The sequence below is a fragment of the Rhincodon typus genome, chromosome 18 (genome assembly GCF_021869965.1).
Source record: "Rhincodon typus isolate 14 chromosome 18, sRhiTyp1.1, whole genome shotgun sequence".
In the NCBI taxonomy this organism is placed as follows: Eukaryota; Metazoa; Chordata; class Chondrichthyes; order Orectolobiformes; family Rhincodontidae; genus Rhincodon; species Rhincodon typus.
Genome location: NC_063349.1, coordinates 20257904 through 20276081, shown reverse-complemented (window position 1 = coordinate 20276081; position 18178 = coordinate 20257904). Strand labels below are relative to the sequence as shown.

Here is an 18178-nt window from a genome sequence, read left to right as displayed (position 1 = left end):
CTGTTTTCATAAGAGTGGTTTGGCAGAAGGATAGCTAATCCATCCTTTGGTGCCAGGTTGGCCAACTTAACAGGAATTTAGTTTAAAACCCATGGGGGCTGGGCTTGGAAAATCTGGCAGGTAAAAGGAGACAGGAAAGAGTAGGTTCATGAGGCAAGTGCATTGACAGAAATGCTTGTGGGACATGCGCAGAAGGAATGTTTCATCCAAGTTCAGTAAGCTTTACCCCTTTACAGACTCCATGATCTCCAACTTCTCCCATTCTTTTCATCTTTGACTCCATCCCAACCATTTCTAACTCATTCCGCATTCCATCTTCCCACATAGCAAGACTGCCACCACCCGATCTGCAACTGTTTGCATCCTCCCCCATCTGTTGCTCCCACCACCAACACCAAGCAATCTCGGAAATCTGCAGGCCCAAATTGTTAATCCCTTTATCAAAAAGACCGATTTGGTATAAATTTCACCCTGAACACCCATGTTTATGCTAATTTAATTGTTGCAGGTCATAAGCACCGGAAAGTGGAGGCCTTTCAGCCCTGCAACACAGAGTACCCAGCTTTTGTGTATGATGACACGATCAAAGAAGCAAATGGATTTGTTGAATGTGGAGACTGTCAGAAGTAAGGAAATTGTTTCATGGCTTTATATCCATTTGGAACTGGAATAGATCATTAATGGAGCAGGAAGAAGAATAATAGGAACAGAGGACTGTAATAGGAGACTCCATTTATCCAGTCCCAATCTTTGAAAATAGCATTCATCAATTAATCTGCTGTAACGCTAAATCAGGCAGAATTTTTACTGGCCTGTTCCAGAGGATCTTCACATAATGTAGAGCTTTGCTGTTCTTGCCATCACTTGCAACCACTGACCAGTTCCCATCAGACAGTCAACTTCAAAGACAGTTTAGGTTTCCAGTCAGGTATTCCCCAGTCAGTGACCACCACAGCAGCAGGTAGGGACACAATCAGAGAGGGCCAGGGATATGTACTGTGAGGCATCAGGCTTGGTTTACTGGAGTGGTGGGATTTATTAGAAGGGACTGCAAAGAGGAAAACCATTCAGTGGACAAAGGAGAGATGATTGGAGGAGGAAGGAAGGGAGACTGATTAGATGGGAGGATGAACAGCAAATCAATCTTATGCGCAGCCAATCCTTACATGGATGGCTGGGGTGTCTAGTGAGGAATTTTGGGATAGGGATGCTCAGAGGACTGATTTAGTTGGAAAAGGTCAAAATGCCTGCAATGCGATCAGAGGCCTTGAGGATAATATCATCAAGAAGGGGCTAGACCCAACCATAGAGGATCTTGAGATAGACACCCAGATTCATGAAGTCAGTGTGAAAGCTCTTGCCATACGAATCCTACAAGTGCTTATCTCAATAAGTGTGCCATAGGAAATACAGCGGAAACCACAAGTAATGTTAAAAACCTGCAAGGCTCTCAACCTTCTTATCATAGTTAAAAGTCCCAATCTGCCTTCTTGAATTGGATTAATCACCCATCTACCTGCCAACCTCAGTTAAAGTGAGAAATGGATGAGTTGGAGGCAGCTTTGAATCTGGAAACAGATTCTTGAGACTGCTATCATGGACCACAACCTGACTAAAATGTATCTTTTTGGTTAAAATTCAACCCAACGTCTCTACCAAGATATTGATTTGAGAGGTTAGTGGTCTGGTTTCTGCAGTTCATTCTCAAACAACTTGCATTATGTTTAATCTTTCGTGATGTAAATTGTTACCTTAATCACTTCATTCCATATTATTACATCCTCTACAACAGATTTGTCCCACATTTCACTACAGTTTATGTAGTTTACTGTTATGTTGTGTTTATATAGTTTAAAGCTTTGCTTAACTAATTGCTTTTGAAAGGTCCTTGGAAAAGTAAGTTTTTACCCTTTTTATTTCCAGTTCCAGCTTTGAGTGAGTCCAGGTCAAAGATAACATACTTTAGAATCAATGCAGGATAATACTGTATTTGCAATTTGCTGAAACCTAATCTCAGAAGGGGAGCCCACCAATGAGTCACTGTAGCAATTGCATTTCCCATGCTAGCTATTTGTGGCTGTTTGTTTTCTAGCATAAACACACCCACCTCAAAAACTGTCAATGCTTCAATGTCTCTTCTACCTAAATTATATTTTTCTGTTAATGTCACTTCTCTCCATGTCTCAACCTCACCGTTTTTCTCTTTTACAAATGGAAGTAGATCACCACAACACAGCGCTTAGCAATGGAAGGAAAATACCCCTCCATCATGGATTATGACCCTTTGAGATTCCGGATATCTCTGTCCAAAAGTAATGAAATTTGTGGGAAAGGGATAAGTGCAAAAAGTTTATTATTCCATTACTCCCTGCTGCACATCATATCAAAAGGGTTTCACATTATTTCTCCTGAAGCAAAAGAGAAATGCCACACTAGTATCAACCTCTGGGGCTTTTTCTTGTCAGTGTGTCCTTTTCAATTTTTGAAGGATCTTCTCACAAAGCCAGAGCCATTCCCTCCTGGAACTGGGTTACGTAGGGAAATAGCAGAGTTTTTAGCATTCTGTCACTGTGTCCACCTTAGCCATTCATCACTTCAAATACAATCATTTCAGGAGCATTAGGTAGCTTGCAGAAGCGCAGCACAAATCTTGAGTCACAGAGCATAGGTGAACCAAATCAGGAGCAAGCGAAAGACGACCAGCAAATCTTTCAGTAGCCATTGACATTGCCTATATCTGTACTGTTGACTTCTGTTAACAAAAATATGCTATTTCAACATGATAGATTATTGAGGTCATTCATGAAGCTCTCCAGAAGCTTCCAAGAAATAGCAGCTAGTAAAGAGAAAGCCAGCAATCAACAAATGGGGACTGAACATGCAGGATCCTTTGATAGAGCAACCACAATGACAGTTGCATCACTGGGTATAGTGATGAGTTAGGCCAAATAGGCATGAGACTGGATAGATTTCTATGTTAGCATTAAAAATATCTGTTCACCATCAAATTAGAAAACAAAGCATTCCAGAGATACCAAGTAAAGTTGCAATCGACTCTCTTTCTTTCTCCTTCTCTCTCTCTCCCTCACCCATGCCCAATAACAACATTTCTACATTACCTTTATGCCAGCCAGAGGGCAAACTGAGTCAAGTTATTCCTATTGCTCCGAAATTTCATAGCACACCGTAACCCCTTCTGGAATCAATATTTGAGGACATTGAAATATAGTTCAATCTCAGCTTCATGCACTGGAAATATGGGTTAGTTCACCCTCCCTTGCAGTTAGGAGTTCATGTAGAAAGAGCTGTAGGATGGGCAGCAATATGACCAGGACATCACCACAGAACAACTAAGTAACAGCGAAATACCACGTTATGAAGAATAATAATTGACATTTTAATTTCATATAGTAAGGAAAATGGATATGAGAAGAGAGCATAATAATTGGAAGCATTCATTTTGTATTGATTGCGGGATGGAAATACTATACAGGAAGTTGAAAAGAGTAATCCTTTCTATGCCAATGAAGCAGATGATGGTTGCTCTGGAGATAGTAAGGTAAACATCTTTAGCAATGAAGATGGAGACAGGAGGCATTTAAAATGGCAGGCAGCACCTGGTTCTTGGATTCATGACCCCCAGGCCTGCTTTGTGGTGTTTAATGGCTCTCTGATAAGGGTGTGAGTAGCAAGCGCATATCAATCAATCTCAACCTTCACTATTCCATTGTGAGGATATGAATTTTGGTTCCCCCCTTTCTTTCATGGAATAGGGTCCATTTATTAGAAGAAGTGATTCACAATACCTCAAGGGAATTCTAAACCATGGCAGAAGCGTAGTCTGGAATAAGTAAGTTCAAAGGTGTTAACAACTTCACATGGCACAATGTAATAGTGCATGGTAAGTTAATTACGCTTTTAATATAGTGATAAATGAAAGGGCTTTGTTTAGAAGCAGCCCTTCTACATTTCAGAGTTTTGAGATCAAGATTTTGATTACTCAATTTCTCCCTCTTTTTTTAAAATTAGCAGTCCTGTCATCTGTTCAGCCTCTAGAACCATTAGAACTGATAGCCTTTTACTCCAGATTCTCCAAACATTTCATGTGTTAAGTCCTAGCGGTTTTGTTGACAGAGTTGCCCTTTAGAATTGCATTATAAATGCCTGACCGAGCTCCAGATCCTGCCATCAGATTCAACTCAACATGGTCTGGCGATAATGTTGTCCAGAAGACTGAGTATTTTTTGATTTACAGTTATAACAGTAGTTAATAATATTAAAGTTATTTTGAAGAGATTTTTGAATGTTATTTTTGTTCATTCTGACTGTTTCATGAGCACTTCAGAAACTTCCAGTGTTATTATACAATTCATGAGTTCTGTCTATAGTGAATGCTAGATGACTGAGTAGGAGGTATGGAAAAGTCATAAATTTATGGAAACATAGAAGCATAGAAAATGGGAGCAAGAGAAGGCTATTCAGTCCAATAAGCCTGCTCCACCAATCAAATGATCGTACATGATCTTTTACCTCAATGCCATACTCCCACTCTTTCCCCATATCCCTTGACAGTTATTGCCTCTCGAAGTTGATTTATTTCTTTCTTAAGTATATTCAGTGACTTGGCCTCCACAGTTTTCTATGGCAGTTAATTCAAACGGGATATGGATGAAGCAATACAGCAAAGGGGGATATGAAGGGAGGGATGGTGGGAGACATGATGTGACAGGAAGTTAATGAAGGGGGTATGGAGGTGTATGAAAGTCAGGGATGAGCAACAAGATGCCTAATACTCATTAATAAGGCCAATGTTCCAATGAACAGCAGTGGGCTAACTTGCCCATCTCAGCAGCCACTTGCTTTTGCTCCTGTCTTCAGTCTGATTCTGAAGGCAGAAACCTCACTCTGGCCTATCTCACCTAATTGCTGTAAAAATAGCCTGGGCAGATGGAGGAATTGCAATGTTGGGAAATAGCCCAACTTGCTCTTTCCATCTTGAGGATGGAGATCTGGGCCGAAGTGTTAGCTTTAAAGGTGGAACACCCTTTTGGGATTGGGAGGATTAATTTGCACTGAAGTACCTGGCATGAAAACAGAAAATCATGAGTGCAGATTAGAAACTACTTTTAGAAATGTTTGTTAATTTCAAGAAAAGACCTTCAGAGGAACATCAGGATATGGTCATTACTTAACTCAGTGAAAAGAGTTTCTTTCAAAGCAACAGTTAGAAATGATCAGGTGTGCCAGCAAAACCATGAGGGATGTTGTAAGTAGTTCAGAATTAATCTTCTGAATTTAAGACTGATCCGTAATGTATCTCTGTGATGTGGGTGGACGGATTTAGTTCTTGATTACGAGTGTTGTCAATGTGCACTTTGCCTAATACCACTGACTTAGATTAAACATCACCATTAACGAGTGAAAGGTGGTTCAGATCCTATCTGGTTTAAGATGCTTCTAATCCTGAACTCACATCTCTTTCTAATTTTGATCTCTCCTCAGGCCCTCTCCAAGCTCATCATATCCATGAACCAACTTCTTACTTCTTTAATTCTATTCCCACTAAACTGCTGACCACCTAATTTTTCCTCCAGATCCCCTTTCCGGCTGATATTATTAATAGTTCAATCTCTTCTGGTGTTGTCCCTCCATCTCCTTTAAATATTCATCTGCAATGCCTCTTCAACAGTCTTCCAACTCCATAGGACTGCTCTCATCTGGTTCCATTTGTATCTTTCTAATCATAGATGGAATATCGCTTGCAATGGCTTCTCTTGCTGCTCTCATCATTAATTCTGGTGTCCCTCAATATTCTGTCCTAGCCCTTTCATATTTCTCATCTTTATACTGTTCACCTATCACATCTGTACTCACTAACTTACATTGGCTCTAAATCAAGCAACATTTTCATTTTTAAAGTCTCATCCTTGATCACAAATTCCTCATAAGTCTCAGCCTTTCCTTTATCTGTAATCTCCTAGCCTTCATAGATACCAATGTTTATCTGATTCCAGCACTTTGAACATTTCAAATTTTATTATTGTGGCCTTGTCTCAGTTGCCTAGGCCCTGTGCTCCAGACTACCTTCCATAAACCTCTCCGTCTCTCTTTAAACATATCTCCTTATAAAACCTTTGATCACTTGAAGTAATGTCTCTTTGTATAGCTTTGTACGATATTTTATTTTATAGTGCTCCTAGGAAGCAACTCAGGATGTTTTATTATTTTTAAGGCATTATGCAAACATAAGTTGCTGTTGTTGAATGTATATAACGTGCCACGTATGGTTATACATACAGGTTGAGCTGTATGCATACTAAAGCATGGTTGCTGATCCAGAATCTGCAATTAGCATCAGACAGTACAGGCGCTAGTTTCTTGTTACCTTGTCTGATAGGAAGAACAGCGAAGTGCAAAGAAGAAGCACATTGTACCTAGGAGACAAAAAATTAATTAGCAGACGGAATTGATTTATATTTTTCTGAGGTAACCCTGCCCTACACATAAATCCTCCCTACAGTCTTCATTTAATATTAATTGGTATTGTCTAGTGCCTGTAACTAGAGCTCAGAGGATCTTGCTGTTTCTGTTAAATTACTATATTGGCATTGTGGGCGAAATTTTTGTGGTTTCCTGGTTTGCAGTGCCCCCTGCAGGAGGATATTGTCAAACACCAACATTTCACTCATCGACTATAGCCCTGAGTCAGACTGAAACAACACTGCACAAAGCCGCACATGCTGACCTCTAAAAATTTCTCACTCTTTAAAGTCAATATAAGTATATTTTCACAAAAGTAGTCTCAAGTGTTGAATTGTTTGACTTTATTCTAATTTATTAACAAGTCAGTACATTTTTCATCTTCTGATACCAAGCGTTATGACATAGGCAGAGAATCAGAAAGGTTTACAGCAGCATTCAGCCAGTTCTGTCTGGCTGACACTTTGCTCAAGTAATCTAAAAATAATCTGTTGCTCTTCTTTCTTCTCATTTTACTCTGCCTTCTCCTGCATCAGATATCTATCCAATTTTCCTTTTAAAAAATGCAATTGTATCTGCCTCAGCCACTCTCTAGAATAGCACCTACTCCCAAGTGCTAACATCCCTCCTTGCTACAAAAATGACCTACCATCTCTCCTCTCTTTCAGTGATAATTTTCAATTGATGACTCCATGTCTCTGGTTTCTCCAACAGAGAAAATGTTTCCTTTTCACTTTATCAAATCTCTTCACCATTTTCAAAACCTTTATTATGTATTTGATATTATATCCATTTTGTGTTTAGGTGGCTGGGCTGCAGTTATATTAAATTGCATCTATCATTTTCCCATCCAACTAACATGTCCACACTCTCCTCATTGTCTACTATAAACAATCAACAAATCTCAAGTTTGTGTTTGATGTACCCAAGTCCAAATGATTGGCATACACCTAGGACCCAACATTAACCTCTGGGGTACAGTACTTTCAACCCTTCACCATTTAACATGGGTTCCACTTTATCAGAAATTGACAAATGTCAGTTTTGACGTGCTGCATAAAGATTTTCTCTCTGTGAGCCTTATCGGGTTTTCTCAAGCAATCTTTACATTTGTTTCATTACCTATGCACCAAGAATCAAATGGCACCCACTTATCATATTCTCCCACTCACAACAGGCAGAAGTAAAAATCGGGAGGTTTTGCAAAACCTATAAAATGAACAAGTCAAACCCCACCTGGAATACTGTAATCAGTTTTGGTCCCTTTATCTAAGGAAAGACATACTGGCATGAGAGGCAATCCAGACAAGATTTACCAGATTGATTCTTATGGGATCTGGGGGGGGAATTTTCTTATGAGCAGGGTATGAGTAGATTAGTCCAGTGCTCTTAGACTTTAGAAGAATGAAATAACAATTTATTAAAATATATCAAATCCTTAGGGGTTTACCTTAGGGTAGATGCAGAGAAATTATTTCCCCTTGTGGTAGTGTCTAAGATCAGGGGGCATAATTGCAGAGTAAGGGGTCACCATTTAAGACAGAGATGAGGAGGAGGATGATCATTCTGTGGAATTCTTTATCAGGGAGGACTGTCAAGGTTAGGGTTTTAGGTGTTTTCAAGGCTGATAGGCAGATGTATAATCAGTAAGTGAATAAAAGGTTATGGAGATAAGACAGGAAAGTGGAGTTGAGGATTATCAGAAAAGCCATGATCCCATTGAATGGCAAAGCAAACTCAATGGGACAAATAGCCTACCTCTTATTATCATTGACTGGTCACTTCTGAGACCTTCCGGAGCCCCCATGCCAGCACCTTCAAAGCCCATCCATGCCCTGGTCTTTTTCTATTCATTCATGGATGTGGTCATCACTGGCTGGGCCAGCATTTATTGCATGTCCATAGTTGTACTTGAGAAGGTGCTGGTGAGCTACTTTCATTAACCTCTGCAATTCTTTTGCAGTTGGTATATATACAGTGCTATTAGAGAGGGAGTTCTAGGATCTTAACACAGCAACAATAAAAGAACGAGAATATATTTCCCACTCAGGATGATGGAGGGTATCTTGCAAGAGATGATGTTCCATGTATTTGCTGCCCTTGTACTTCTCAATAGTAGTCATTGTGGGTTTGGAAGGTGCTATTTTAAGGAGCTTTGTTGAATTTCTGCAGTGCATCTTGTGGGAAGTCCATACTGCTGCTACTGAGCATCAGTGGTAAAGAATGTGGATGTTTGTGGATTATTGCCAATCAAGAGGGTTGCTTTGTTCTGGATGATGTAAAGCTTCTTGAACATCAGGTAGGTGGGGAGTATGCCGTTACACTCCTGACTTGTGCCTTGGAAATATTGCACTGGCTTTAGGGGTTCAGAAGGTGAGATGCTCAAAGCAGAATTCCTAATCTCTGACCTGGTCTTGTAGCCATAGTACTAATAGAAGTAGTCCAGTTCAATTTCTGGTCAATGATAATCTCCAGGATGTTGACAGGAGGAGTTTCAGTGACGGTGATTAAATGACAAGGATTGATGACTGAATTTTGTCTTAATGGAGATGGCCATTGCTTGGCACTTGGGTAAGGTGCATATTACTTGTTAGGGGTAAGTTGGCTGATTTGCAATACACAGTAACACCAACAGTCTGGGTTCAATTCCTGCACCACTCGAGGTTATGATGAAGGGCTTTCCTTCTCAACCTCTCCCCTCGCCTGAGGAAATGGTGACCCTCAGGTTAAACTATCACCAGTCATCTCTCTCTTTCAGAGAGCAATCCTATAGTCTGGGAGGACTATGGCAACTTTGCCTTCCCAATTTGCAGCTCAACTTTGATACTGTTGAGATATTGCTGCATTCGAACATGGATTGCTTTAGTGTCTAAGATGTTGCTGAATGTTCTGCAATCATCAGTGAACATCTCTATTTCTGACCTTGTGATGGAGGGAAGGTCATTGCTGGGGGAAGGTCATTGATAAAGCAGTTGAAGATGGTTGGGCCCAGGACACTAGGAACTCACGCAGAGATGTCCTGGAACTGAGATACCTTGTGTCGGGTATGACTGCAACCAGCGGAGAGTTTCTGACCCTGATTCCTATTCATTCCAGTTTTACTAGAGCTCCTTGATGTCACACTCAGTCAAATATAACCTTGATGTCAAGGTTAGTCACTCTCACCTCACCTTTGGAATTCAGCTCTTTTGTCCGTGTTGGAGGTCAGGAGTTCATAGCACTGTTGATGACACTTTCCAGAACTTTGCTGATGTTCAAGAGTAGACTGATTGGCAGTAATTGGCTGGGTTAGATATGTCCTGCATTCTGTGTACAGGACATATCTGGGCAATTTTCCACATTGTCGGGTGGATACTAATGTTGTAGCTGTACTGGAACAGTTTTGCTAGGGGTGCAGTAAGTTCTGGAGTACAAATCTTCAGTACTCTTTCTCGATTCTTGTCAGGACCATAGCCTTTGCAATATCCAGAGATTGTTTCTTGATATTATGTGGTGTGAATCAAATTGGTTGAAGACTAGTATCAGTGATACTGGGGACCTCTAGAGGAGCCAAGATGGTTTGTTCAGCACCTCGGGTTAAAATATTTTTGCAAATATTTCAGCCTTATCTTTGCACTGATGTGCTGCACTCCCCCATAATTGACAATGGGGATATTTATGGACCCTCCTCCTCCAGTGAGTGGTTTAGTTCTCCAGCATCATTCGTGACTGGATGTAACAGGACTGCAGAGCTTAGATCTGATCCACTTGTTGTGTAAGCACTTAGTTCTATCTATCATTTGCTTCTTACACTGTTTGGCATGCAAGTAGTCTTGTGTATAGTTATCACCATTTTAGGCATGCCATTGCTGCTGCTGGCATGCCCTCCTGCATTCTCTCATTGAACAAAGATTGATTCCCTGCCTTCATAGTAATGGTAGAGTGGGGGATATAACAGACCATGAGATTGCAGATGGCGTTGAAGTACGATTCTGCTACTGCTGATGGCCCATGAGTGCCCAGGCTTAAGGTGTTAAAAATGTTTGAAGTCTATCCCATTTAGCATGGTATTACTGGGAGTGGTCAGTCTTACTGATACTGTCATAGACAATTGTACCTGCAGCAGGCAGAATGTTGAGATGATATCAAGTTTGTTTTTCCTTTTATTGGTCCCCTAACTACCTGCAACAGACCCAGTGTAGCAGCTATATCCTTTAGGACATGACCAGCTTGGTCAGTCACTGTGCTGCTGAGTCATTCCTGATTAAGCACTGCTAGTCTGCAGCTGCCCTGCATAGTTCCTCCCATGGATCTGGAGGTTCTGATAGACAAGGGTCACATGTGATCACTGCCTTGAGATGTAGGTGCCAAGATGGAGGGCTGGGGGAACAAATGCCAAGCTGGAGTCACCATGTAACTGCTCTGACTTTCAGGTAAGAAATTGTTGCTATTTATTTTCTATCCAGTGGCTGGGAGAATGGGAATGATATAATAAAATAGATGTTAATGGATGCTAATGCAAGTAAATAGGCCTCTCACCATTCACTAGCAAGTTTCTCATCTCATTGTTCAACATTTGGTTGGAAAATGTCAGGTATCTCCTTACTGCCAATCTCATGCAATTCTCCCAACTTCCTTGGTAATGCCCATGTCAACCAATATCTGGGAAAATTCATGTCCGTGTCTGTGCTTTTTTTCCTGACTGTTAACAGAGTTTCTATCCATGCTGTTACATTTCATTTTGTGTTATATGCATGAATTTGTCAAATGAGCTATTTGTGAAACACTTTGCTTGAAGGCTGACTGCTTCCCAATATCTTTATAACAGATACATTTATCTTTCCATTCTTTGATATTTGGGATTCAGTGTTCCCTGAGGCTGCCAACTCATAAATCACGTGACTCAGGAGGGAGGTATACAAGCCAGGGTTCTGGTTCCTGACCACTCTGTGTTGACCTCTGCTGGAAAGTGGAGATCTGGTAATGAGGTGATCAGGCTGTGGTGCCCTTTGGTGTGAACAACCTGAAAATGGTCATGTCCAGGCTCAAAGGAAAAAAAGTATTTATGCTGTATTCTAAAAGCAATCTGCACTTCTTGAAGCCAGTGTGAATCAGCATCTTGAGAACAGGAAGAAATTTGAGAGGGGATAAGGATATCAATGGTTGATACAAAACAAATAAATTATCAACTACACCGAATGGCCACAGAAGACAATGTGCATGGCACACATTACTTATGAACATGCAGTTTACAAACACAAAACACAGAATCAGAGAATTGTTACAGTGCAGAAGGTTGCCATTCAGCCCATTGTTGAAAATCTGAAATTATAATGGAAAGCACTTGAAATACTTGATAGGTCAAGCAGTATGTGTGTAGTTGTGACCATGAAAAAACACTGACTTGAAACACGAAATGATTCTCCCTCCACAGCTATTTCAAACCTGCCGAGTATTTCCCGTATTTTCTGCTTTAAAGTCAGGTGATTCACCCGGATGCGATTTGAATCTGGAATTGATTTCACCTTGGTGTCAGCTATGATTCTGTTGATAACACTTTTACCTTTGTGTCAAAAGATTGTGTGTTCAAGTTCTACTTGAGAGACTCATTCTTAAAAGTTGAGGCTTTGACAGTTCACTGCAGGACTGAGGCAGAGTTGCAATGTTGGAAGTACTGTCTTTTGGATAAAACATTAAACTGAGGCCTTGTTTTCTTTTGTAGATGGCCATAAAAGATTCTTTTTGGCTATTTCAAAGAAAAGCTGGGGAGATATTCCCCAATGACCAAGCCAATATTTATACCTCAATCAACATTACCAGAACAGATTATCTGGTCATTATCACCAGTCTATTTGCAGGAACTTTTGTGTAAATTGGCCTCCAATGCTTCCTACATTACAATACTTCAAAAGTAAATCATGAGCTGTAAAACACTTTTTGGGATATCCTGAAGTTGTGAAAGGCTCTGGATAAATTTAAGTCTCCTTTTTTTTAATATTTGTGAATACCTAAGTCACTTTGAAGATGTACCATGACATATTTTAGAACAGGACACTTACTGGATGGCCCTTGTTACCTTTTTTGGGGGGAATCTGCAAAGAAACAGAGCATCCATATTAAATGCTGTTTGAATGATTTGTACTAGTAATTTAATGCCAAATTGAGACCTACTTATTTCATATTTAACATGAATGTGAAAACAAAATCATTCTACCACAAAGTGCTTTTAATTCAAAGATTCCTTAGCATTTTCTAACTACTCTGCCATAAAGTGCTTTTAATTTGAAGATTCCTTAGCATTTTTTATCTGCATTATCTATTTTTGCAGCAGCTTCATAAATCATGCTTCTTTTAATGTTAAAAATGTAGGTTACTGCAGTATTCCAAAGTATTGTGGGATACCCCATCAACTTGGAGTCTTGTCAGTATTGAGCAGACAGCAATCCAGTCAAAATTAATTATTTTAAATAACTTCTGTAGGGCTGAAACGTTATAATTTAACACAATTATTAATTCTGCTTCTGAATATCAGTTTACAACTATTTCAGAGCCCTTACTTACTAGACACCGCTCCAATGAATCTTTCTGATAAATTTTATTTCTTCGCCATGCACTATCAAAGCTACTTTGTTGTGACCCAGATTCATCAATCACTGTATCCTGAGGAAATGAGCCATCTGAAGCAAATACATAAAGAATACCCATAGGGAGGGCAGGGAAAAGGAAAAACCAGCCAATTTTCTCATATTAACATTGCCAACTAGTTATAAAGGTGCAGTGAGATTATTGAGCATACTGAGTCTGTCCCAGCTCCAACCTTATCTGTAGCCTTGTTTTAAAAGAAAAGCCCTTACTTTATGTTAAGAAATTAAATCACTCATTTTCCAAGTAATTATTTAGAAGTGTACTTTCCTCATTGATAAGCTACAGGGAATTTAAAGTTACAAAGTAATTCTGAATATTCCATCGCAGTAATAGTACTTTATTTATCAGAGAAAGTTTGTGATAGGTTTTCTAGCTAAAGCAATATAGTTTGTCAAAGTGTTGAATCTCCTAAGAAAAACAGTAAGCAAGATTTGAAGTGACTTACAGCCATTGGTTTGCCTTAAACTAGACCCCATACAAAGACCAGACATTGAGACTACCCAGTACCAAGAAATATATTTTTGCTACTTTCTTACCTGTGCATCCTTCCCCAATATCATATCAAAATAATGCAGTTCCTCTTCTCCTATATATCACTGGTGGCGTCTCTTCTTTACCACTTCCTGTTCACTCACTCCAGTCTCTTACAGGCATCCTATCTCCCTATTTGACATTTGATGCTATAGTCAACACTTCCCGTAATTCGCCTCCCCAATTTCTGTTTTGACCAACTCAATCTCTGTTTCTATCCTTAACTGCCAAAACACTCCTCATGCTTTTGAGTGCCTTTGTGCCTTTTGCCTCTAGGGCCTCAGGAAGGCAATTGTTCAACATGTGCCATATGGTAATAATCCTTACAAAACCCTCATCAGTCTATATTAAAGGTTTCCATAATTTGAACCAAGAAATTGAAATTCTGATTCATTATACCCATTAAGCACTCCAGTGGGTACCGATGCATTATGATGTTGGTTCTCAGTTGGTGTTCTAGGGTATCACAGCGTAATGGATCATACATGTACAGAATAATCTTCTCTACGCAGACTAAGGCCCTGGTGGAACTGAAAAGTAGGGATTTTTTTTTAACCTGTGTTGGACCTGGCTGAGACCACACTGAGAGGACTACGTGCAGTTCTTTTCACCATATTATAAACAAAACGATTTAGAGATACTGGATAGGGTACAGAGAAGGCTTACAGGGATCACACCAGAAATATATGAGTCAGAAAAGATTGACAGTGTGGCTCTCTTCTCACATGGGAAACGAAGGCTCAGGGATGACCTATTAGAGGCCTTTAACATTATGAGAGGTTTAATAGAATGAATACACAGAGACGTTGTTTTCTCTTGTAGTGAAGAGCCTAACTAGAGGCCATCTATATTAAATAGTCATGTAATCAAATAGTGAACTCAGAAGAAACTTCTTGACTCAAAGACTGGTGAGAATGTGGAATTTTCACGCAGGGATTGATTAAAATAAAATGTGTGGATACATATAAGGAAAGGCTAGACAAACATATGGAAAAGAAACTTAAGGAGAAGAAAATGGAAGGTTATGATGATAGGTTTGAATAAGGAAAATTAGGAGGAGGCTCAAGTGGAGCATTAATGTCATCATAGATTGATTGGGCCAAATAGCCTGTTTCTATACCACTTGCCTTATATTATAACCATGAGTCAGAAGAACAGGTGAAAGTAAAACCATTAGAAATAAGTCTTGACTTATATAATTGGGTGCGAATGGCTGCAGGTAACCCAAAACATTGATAGAGTAAATATCTGAATCAACTGAACAATCTTCTCAGCCATTTCAGAGGATTTTTAAGAATCAACCACATTGCTGTGGATCTGGAGTCACATGTAAGCCAGACAAAGTAAGAATGGCAGATTATCCTTTTCTAAAGGATATTAAATAAATAACCTCCTTGGCTGCACCTTTTTCACAGTGGGCAGAATTTTACATTTGCTTACTGCCAACCTGCAGGCTTGATGGAGCCTATAAAATTCCTAATGTGGTCTTCCCACTGGCTTTCCACAGACCTTACCCCTCTCCTCAATTTCATGGTGGGATAAGTGACAACTATAAGCCAGCCAGCTCACCCTTGCCTTAATTGAAGACCGTAATTTGCTACAATGACTACTTAAAGGTTGTTTCCCAAACCACCTTGATTTTCAGGCTGGTTGGAGAAGTTCAGCAGCAGAGATGAAGTTCAGCTCAGATAGCCAATCTGTGTATATCTCAGATGGGAGGCTGAGGGTGCCCACACCAACAACTTTCCTTCAACATCAGGCTCCCCTTGCCTATATCTGCTCCCCAAAGGTGCTCTCTTCCCCAGTCCCCTGAACTCTCCCTCCACACTCCCACACCCAGTCTACCCATCCACCCTAAAGCCTCACCTCCCATTCCCAGCCCAAGACGCCATATCTATCTAACCCTGAATCACTGCACAGAGACACGGTCATGTCCATTGCAAGTTCTGCCACTGCTGGGAATATAGAACAAATGGACAATCAGATTAGCCAGCAGTTTTCTAAGTGAGTCTACCTCCCAAGTGAGGGCCAGAAACTCAGTTGTTGCAAAGCAGCCAATATTAGCAACAATGTGTTCCACTGACCCCTCGAATAGCGAGGCCAGAAACCCCACTATCCAAAAAATCATTGCCAATCAATTGCAATCATATCCCAGGAAATGAAAGGCAGTGTTACCTCTCACTGGCTATTTCTGATTTTCCACCAGCAAGAATGAAACCGTGCCTTGAAGACAGCAGATGTCGCTTGTAAGAATTACTGCTGCACATATTTACCACTTCCATTGACTGAATTCCCACAGGCAGGCCAAAATCTAAGCTAGAACATCTCTATGAATAGCTGAAGAGGCCAGCAACATGAAATCCCATGAGAGTGGTACAGTCTGATTTCAGTGAACAGTACTCACTGCTCTAAGTTTAGCACTAAGAATGGAAAATTTCTCTTCATCAGTGCATGTCATGAGAACTTTAATCCAGAATGGAATGCAGGGAGTGAAATGACTTTCATATTTTAAGAAGCACTTTGAAAATTATTTGCAGTGGTAAAGGGGTTGCTTTCGGTCTGCAGCATGAAAGGGAATTATATTTTGACTGTATATTTACGTTTATGGAGTTGAATAATGTTTTTTGCTATTTGTGTGGTACGGATTGAGCTGAGAAGGGGGTGGTGGGGGTTGGTGTTGTTAAATGCATTTAGTTTTCAGCACTCCAGTATTCATTTTATCTGAGTATAGTCACCAGATTACAGAACAACAATAACATGTAGCTGAATGGTAATTTAGCATACTAAAACCAAGGCATAGGAGTAATCCTAAGCAATATTTGATACATTAGGCAATATTAGGGTAGACAACCAAAAGTTTGGTCAAAAATGTACGTTTTAAGAACCAGTGCCAAATTGTACCAAAAATCAGCTGAGTGACAATTTCAGCAATTTAATGGAGGATTTCTTTCCATGAACTCCAATGAGTTATCTCATAATTACCCTGCTCACCTCATTCTGAATGCACCATGGCTCCATCATGCCATTCTCATGTTATTGTGCTCTTACCAGCAGCAGAACTACTAGCTACTGCTGGGCATTTCGAGAATGTCTGCCACAGGTGCCATATATAAAACCTCACTGTATAGCAGGTTATTCATTGCCAGGCCATGAGTAGCCCTTTAGAGTACACTTAGTGGGAGGGACATAAATAAGAACAGTTTCTGAGGGCACACACTTGACACGGGTGACTTTTCATTGGAAATAGAAACTCATGTTTGGAAATACATTGTTACTTCACATCATCACCTGTCTGATGGGCAACAATCACATTGCACAAGCTCCCCATCCTTAGAACCCTGTCTAAGGAAGAACTATTCTTTCCCTAATGCCAGGCATAGCAAAACATCTTCTCAATGCATCACATAGTGAAAGACCTTCAAACATTGAAAACATTAACTTTTATTGAACAAGAGGAAAAGCAAAAAAATCAAGCGAAAAAACTGCATTTTCTTCTGGGAATTGAAAAGAACTGCTTGCCTTTTGATCAACAGCAAATTATGTTAATGAATGACCACTGCTCACATCTATTGACAGTGGATGTGAGTTAAGTCCTCTCTGGCTTGGTGACCACAATACTACCCTGCTCTATCATGGTCAACGAGATGTTACTCCCGCTCAATGTCCTCATCTTCCTCCTTGAAAGACTGCTGTCGCTCTCCCAGCTCTTCAGCATCCATCACATTGCCTTTGTGCCTACTTGAGCTGTTCAGAGTGCAGCCTGCAAAATTTGCAGCACACTCTGCCTAGACTGTACTGCAAGCCTTCCCCGGACTGATCCAAACATCAGAACCTTTCCTTCAGGAGGCCTTTCATCTGCCCCAGGGTGGCTCTAGTTAAAGATTGGGCTCCATTGTATCTACTCTCAGCATCAATCAGGGGTTTTATAATTGATTTAGCAGCTATGCTTGTAGAAAGCAGACTGTAGTCTCCCTGTGACCATCCTTGAAAGGCATTTCACCATTGAAATGAAGCAGGAACATGAAAGTTCTCAAGGATATAGGTATCATGGCAGCTCCCAGGCTGATCTGGTGATCTAAGATCACTGAGGACTTGAACATTGATCTAATTGAACCCTTTTCTATAGATGAAGTCAGCTGTGTTATGAAATGGCGCTTTCAACATGATGTGTGTACAGTCTATGATGCCCACGACTTTGGCAAAGCCAGCTATATTGGCACAGCCTAGTGCCCAGACTGCAGCACTGACCTCATCACGGGGGAACGAGATGAAACGGTGTGATCTGGCACAATTGCATCAGTAACATCCTTGATACATTTGTGGGTTGAGGATTGAGAGATCCCACACAGGTCCCTAGTGGATCCTTGGAAGCAGCCAGTTACATAACAAATTGAGTGCAATTGTGTCAACTTGATGGCCACTGGGGTAGGATGGCCATCCACTCCTTCAGGTCACAGTTACGGCTCCAGCAGATGTATGGCGTTCTGTGATGGTGTCCTGAGACAACCTCAGTCTGTGGTGGCAATGTGTCTCACTTACCTGG

General features: G+C 40.4%; 1 protein-coding gene across 1 annotated transcript in view; it reads left to right on the top strand.

Moving 5' to 3' along the window:
* The window catches only part of LOC109930100 (voltage-dependent calcium channel subunit alpha-2/delta-4-like), a 375911-nt gene that overhangs the window by 326951 nt on the left and 30782 nt on the right, over nucleotides 1-18178 (top strand). Inside the window, exon 34 of the mRNA XM_048607861.1 lies at nucleotides 509-626. Within this exon, the coding sequence (XP_048463818.1) occupies nucleotides 509-626 (118 nt within the window). The remainder of the gene's footprint in view (nucleotides 1-508; nucleotides 627-18178) is intronic.